Genomic DNA, 5,036 nt, shown 5'->3' with positions numbered 1-5,036 from the left:
GGCCAAAAATCTTGGGTTCGAGTCCCCTGTGACGTGGTCTTTTAATTTCTTTATTTAATATTATAAATTTATCAAAAAAAAATATATCAAATTGATCCGATTTAAAATTTTAAAATGTTATGTATGTTTGTACATTTCATTTTCCAAATAGTAATAACGTAACAAACGGAATCATAATTGTCGGATAATGCGGCGGCTGTTGCAGGCCGCTGAATCTCTTGACTTGTGCTTTTCTAAATAAATTGACATTAATTAATTAATTAATTAAACAGAACTAGTAAAAGTCTCTTTCTTTCCAAACGCATATAGATAAAAACTTTATTGTTAAGTACATTAAGTTCGTTTTAATAACGGAAAAATATATTAAGGATAACTCCATCTAATAAAGACATTTTTTAAATTAACGTCGAATAAAGGCTTTTAATTAGCATTATTGGTCAAACGCGATTTTTGTAAAAAATTCTAATTTGTGTGGAAGAATCTTTTATAGAATAGAAAAGAGAGTGGATCACCCGATTTATTTGCGTGACTCAAATTAAATGAATCTGCCTTTTCACATCCGATATTCCTATTAATATATAGCAATAGGTTTGATTAATGAAAAACTAAAAAAAAAGCTTGATTAATTAGAAAACATTGTTGACATCTATCAATTCTATAAAGCAATACATATTCCAGCTCCCATATTATTTCTCTCTCCTACATGGCACACTCACAATTCAAGATTTTCACCTCTCTCAATTCTACACTTTCTGCCTTCAAATTCAACAATTGTTTTCTCTCGCCCTCATCTCCTTCAATCACCGAAACTATAGCCACACATTCATGAATCACCCACGCAATTCGTCAATCACTGAAACAATCACTCACGAATCTTTAATTCAGCATTAATTATCCAAGCTTTTGAAGCGCATAAATTTTCCAGGCCTTGTTTATCTACAGATTCACGAATCAATCTGCATTCAAATTCCAATGTCAGCAGATCTCACGAAGCTCAGAGATTTCCCTCGCCCTTGATCTCATCATTCAAATTCGTCGATTAGAAACAATCTCCCTCGCCTTGTCCATCTACTGATTCACGAATTAGTTTATGATGTAGCAGTTTTGGCTGCAGGTACTTGATTTTCTCCATGTTGTTAATTTCCTCCCTGATTTCCCCTTAAGCAAATAAGTTTGGACGCCGACGCCGGCGAGAGAAAAACAGCCATTCGCTGACATTTTCAGTTTCAAGTTAGTTTTTGCTTTTTTTCTTTTTCGATTGAATGTCACAGATTGAATATATAGTATTCATTTATCCGATTTTGCTAGAATCACATATAATGATTTTATATGTGATTTTGCGCGAATTGTTGTGGTCATTCTTGATGCTCTTACTAGGTACAATGAGCTACTTACTTTCCTATGAATTCTGCTGAAGTTAGAGAATTTCCTGTATTTGATTTCATGGATATAATAGTACTTTTTGGTGCATCATTCGAGGTCGGTGAAGTGTTGGGGGAAATTTCTCATTCTATCTTTTAAATATGCAGGGGATGAGAGTGTTATTGAATGAGAACATATTGGAGAATGATCATGCCTATGTTTAAATATGAAAGACGAAATGACATATTTCTGTTGAACACCACTTTTTATCCAAATTTACTGGAGAACTATTTTCACGTATATGGAGACTCATGAAAAACAAAGTATTTGTTGAAAGAATTTTTATGCAGCATGAGAAGGTTTTGTTTGAGGACATGACAAGTTATGGTTTTCATTGTCTATAAGTACTTTACAACAATCGCCAGGCTAAAAGACGTCAGTGGACTAAGGAAGAAAGATTTTGCTAGGGACTTGAAACGCAACTCCCTGAGATTCTTCGAAGAAGAAATGCTGGTCACTCGTGACCACCACAAGGAGGTTCATTCTGCAGCCTGAATCTCTGATTCCTTTCGTTAGTGTTGTCTTCTAGCAATTTGTTTCACCTCTGTGATTGCTGAGTTGCATTTAGTGGTTCTATTTTTGAATAAGTCAGTGGTTAGTGGTAGGTATCTATTGTTGCCTCAATGATATTATTTATCTTCTGCAGACCTCCAAAAGTGCAAAGATGTTTAGTGCTGCAGCAATGGATGGTCAGAAAAATAGAAGAGAATGAGAAGTGTTTCCATCTAATCTCACCTAAAATTATTCTGAACTTTTGTTGTGTATCTATGGAGTTTATGCAGTGTTTCTCAATCTCTGGAGCTCAACACGCCAACTGCTCCAGTCTCATGGTCTTCACGGCAGCGCTCAATCGCCTCAATGGACCTATCCCGAAGGAGCTCCACCACTCTTATAAATCTCCAGCTACTCAGTCTCGCTAGGGAGATTCCTGTTGGCCTCAGCAATATGTCCAATCTGCAATACCTAAATCCTTGGTCAATCTTGTGTTTGGCGAGAAGAAGGAGACGATTGTTTGGTCAAATTTGAGAGAAAGAGATGGGGGGAGGAGGGTGAGGTGAATTAAAAAAATAATTTTTATTTATTTTTAATATTTTGTAAATGTAATTTTTCCCACCAACTTTAAAGTTACTGCCAAAGTCGAAGATGCAGTAATTTATTTGAATGATTTAAGGTGTAATTTGTTCAAGTGTATCACTTCGTTCCATAATCTAAAATAAAAATTTTAATTAACTTTTGTGTCTTTGCTTTAATATTTCTTCATATGTTATCAAAAGCCTTTTGTTTTTAGAGGCTTATCAAAATTCCTTTAACTTGTGAAAGAATATACAATTCGTCTTTTCCCAAACTTTGTTCCAAAATCACTTTGGAGAGCTGTATCTTATTATTTACTGAAACTTAGCAATGCACTAAAGAAAGTTAATCTCATTTTTCTGCAAGTGGCTATTTCGTCTGTTCTTTTTATTATATTCATTCATCATCGGCATCATACTAGAAACGTGAAACTCCAATAAAGTTTGGATCTTGGATGGCGGTGATCGAGATGGAAATCCTAATGTGACCACCGCAAAGGTAATTTCTTTGTGCTTTTGTTGTGTAAAATTTTTTGAAGAAAGCAAAATTCCAATTCCTCAGTAATTTCGTTGGGTTGCTTCTAGATTTCCGTGATTAGATCACTCTTTTGTTTCTTCTCATGCGTATTATGGGATTTTACTCCAATGGATTCAAGTCTCTTGTGTGAAATTGATAACCTCATATTTGAACTCTACATGAACCAATGCAGTGCAAAGTTATCTAGATTAACATGTAAATTTTTAGAAAAAAGTGTGGTGTGTTGTTCATGGAACACAAGTCAGATGTGACATATATTATTTCATTTTTATTTATCTAATTCATCTCATCCCACATTGATTTTTATAAGATTTCACCAAAATAAAACCTATATAAGACGATGCTCTCATTCTCCAAACCAAAAATTCACATTTAATTAGCGGAATGATTGAGATAATAAATTCACATTTAATTGGCGGGATGATTGAGATTATTAGCACAAGTTTTTAGAAATATATGAACAAATATAATATTTTATTTTAATAAAATCTTAATATATAAATAATTCAAACCGAGCTCGAATTCGAGCCTGAATTTGAAATTGAGCTTGAAATTTGAGCCAAATTCGAGCCGAGCTCGAGCTCGAGATAAATGAATAATTAACGAGCCGAATTCGAACCAAATTCGAGCTTAGTATTATATAGGTGAGCCGAACTCGAGCTCATTTTTAGGCTCAAATTCGAGCTCGAGCCGAGCCAAATCTTCACGAACCGAGCCCGAACTTGAAGGTATTCGACTCGGCTTGGATCGTATACAACCCTAATTTTTCATGCCTAAACATAAAATTGATCATAAAATAATTAAGAAAATTATTACATATTTAATTTTTATTTGTATAAAGAAGATTAATTTTCTTAATTATTTTAATTTCTTATGCGAGATCCAAATGGTATATACGTTACATTTTATGCTATGTATATGCATTTTTATAGCTTTAGACGAGATGATTCTCAAAATTTACTTTTGGTTATTCAAACTCCAAATGTGATAATGTTAGAAAGTCAGAGGTGATCTATCAAGCTTCATACGAGATATACTCAGAATTCAATTTTGGCTCAAATAATATGATGCTCGCAAGTTAGAAGTGGTTTGTCAAGCTCCAAACGAAATGATGCCCGTAACTTAATTACGACATTTTTAAGCTCCAAATGGTATAATGTTTAGTACCCAGCTCCGGTCTTTCAAGCTCCAAATGAGTGATGTTTAGAACTCAACTCTGGTCAATCAAACTATAATGAGATGATGCTCACAAGTCAGTTTTGGTATTTCAAACTCCACACGAGATGATGTTTACAAGTCAGTTATGGTCTTACGAGCTTCATATATGATGATGATTAGAAGTTCGACGTACAAAAGTCTAATGTAATATTTTGAGCTACAAACAAGATGATGCTAAAAAGTCTTGTAAGATTCAGATGGGATGATGTTCACACATATAAGATGTGGTTTGAAACTTACATGTCTGGTTTGAAACTTACATGTCAATTAAAACATTGTACTTCTATGATATTAGTAACTCTTTCTTATACACGATTTACAAGAAATACAATGCATCTATCCTTCGTTATATCATATGTCAAATATACCCATTTTTTTCTTCTTATTTTTCTAATATCTCTAACCTCATATCAACATTTTATGAAATTTTATCAAGTAAAAACTTATACTCCATCCGTCCACGATATCATTTTCACATTATGGACAACACGAGTATTGGTGTGAGTGGAGTTTGGATCCCATTGTAAATGTGTGGAGGGAAATAAAATGTTATGTGGATCATATTGCTATTAATGGAAGTGGAAATGATATTGTGGATGAACCAAAATGACAAAAATTGAAACGTTATCATGGACAGAGAGAGTATAAAAAAAGACAATCTATTTTCGCTCTCAACAAAAAATTAATACTATATAATTTGCGAAGATAGTTGAGATTATTATAGTTTGAACTGTACCACCAATTTATTTTTGTCCAACAAATTAAAAGTAATAAAAAATAATGTATAT

At 33.3% G+C, this 5,036-nt stretch overlaps 1 protein-coding gene across 2 annotated transcripts; it reads left to right on the top strand.

Moving 5' to 3' along the window:
- Positions 1 to 587: 587 nt before the first annotated feature.
- On the top strand, positions 588 to 2,613 carry LOC130997960 (uncharacterized). 2 transcript variants are annotated; one of them, XM_057923395.1, is made up of 4 exons: positions 588 to 1,114; positions 1,530 to 1,899; positions 2,069 to 2,111; positions 2,205 to 2,613. In XM_057923395.1, the coding sequence occupies exons 2-4, from the start codon at positions 1,747 to 1,749 to the stop codon at positions 2,315 to 2,317; spliced, it is 309 nt and encodes a 102-aa protein (XP_057779378.1). In that variant the 5' UTR covers positions 588 to 1,114; positions 1,530 to 1,746; the 3' UTR covers positions 2,318 to 2,613. The 2 variants fall into 2 exon arrangements, with proteins under 2 accessions (XP_057779378.1, XP_057779379.1); XM_057923396.1 differs by lacking the exon at positions 588 to 1,114 and adding an exon at positions 1,127 to 1,230.
- The last annotated feature ends 2,423 nt before the right edge of the window (positions 2,614 to 5,036 follow it).

The sequence above is a fragment of the Salvia miltiorrhiza genome, chromosome 8 (genome assembly GCF_028751815.1).
Source record: "Salvia miltiorrhiza cultivar Shanhuang (shh) chromosome 8, IMPLAD_Smil_shh, whole genome shotgun sequence".
NCBI classification, from domain to species: Eukaryota; Viridiplantae; Streptophyta; class Magnoliopsida; order Lamiales; family Lamiaceae; genus Salvia; species Salvia miltiorrhiza.
Note: the sequence above shows the minus strand (reverse complement) of the source record. Positions and strands in the feature narration are given on the sequence as shown.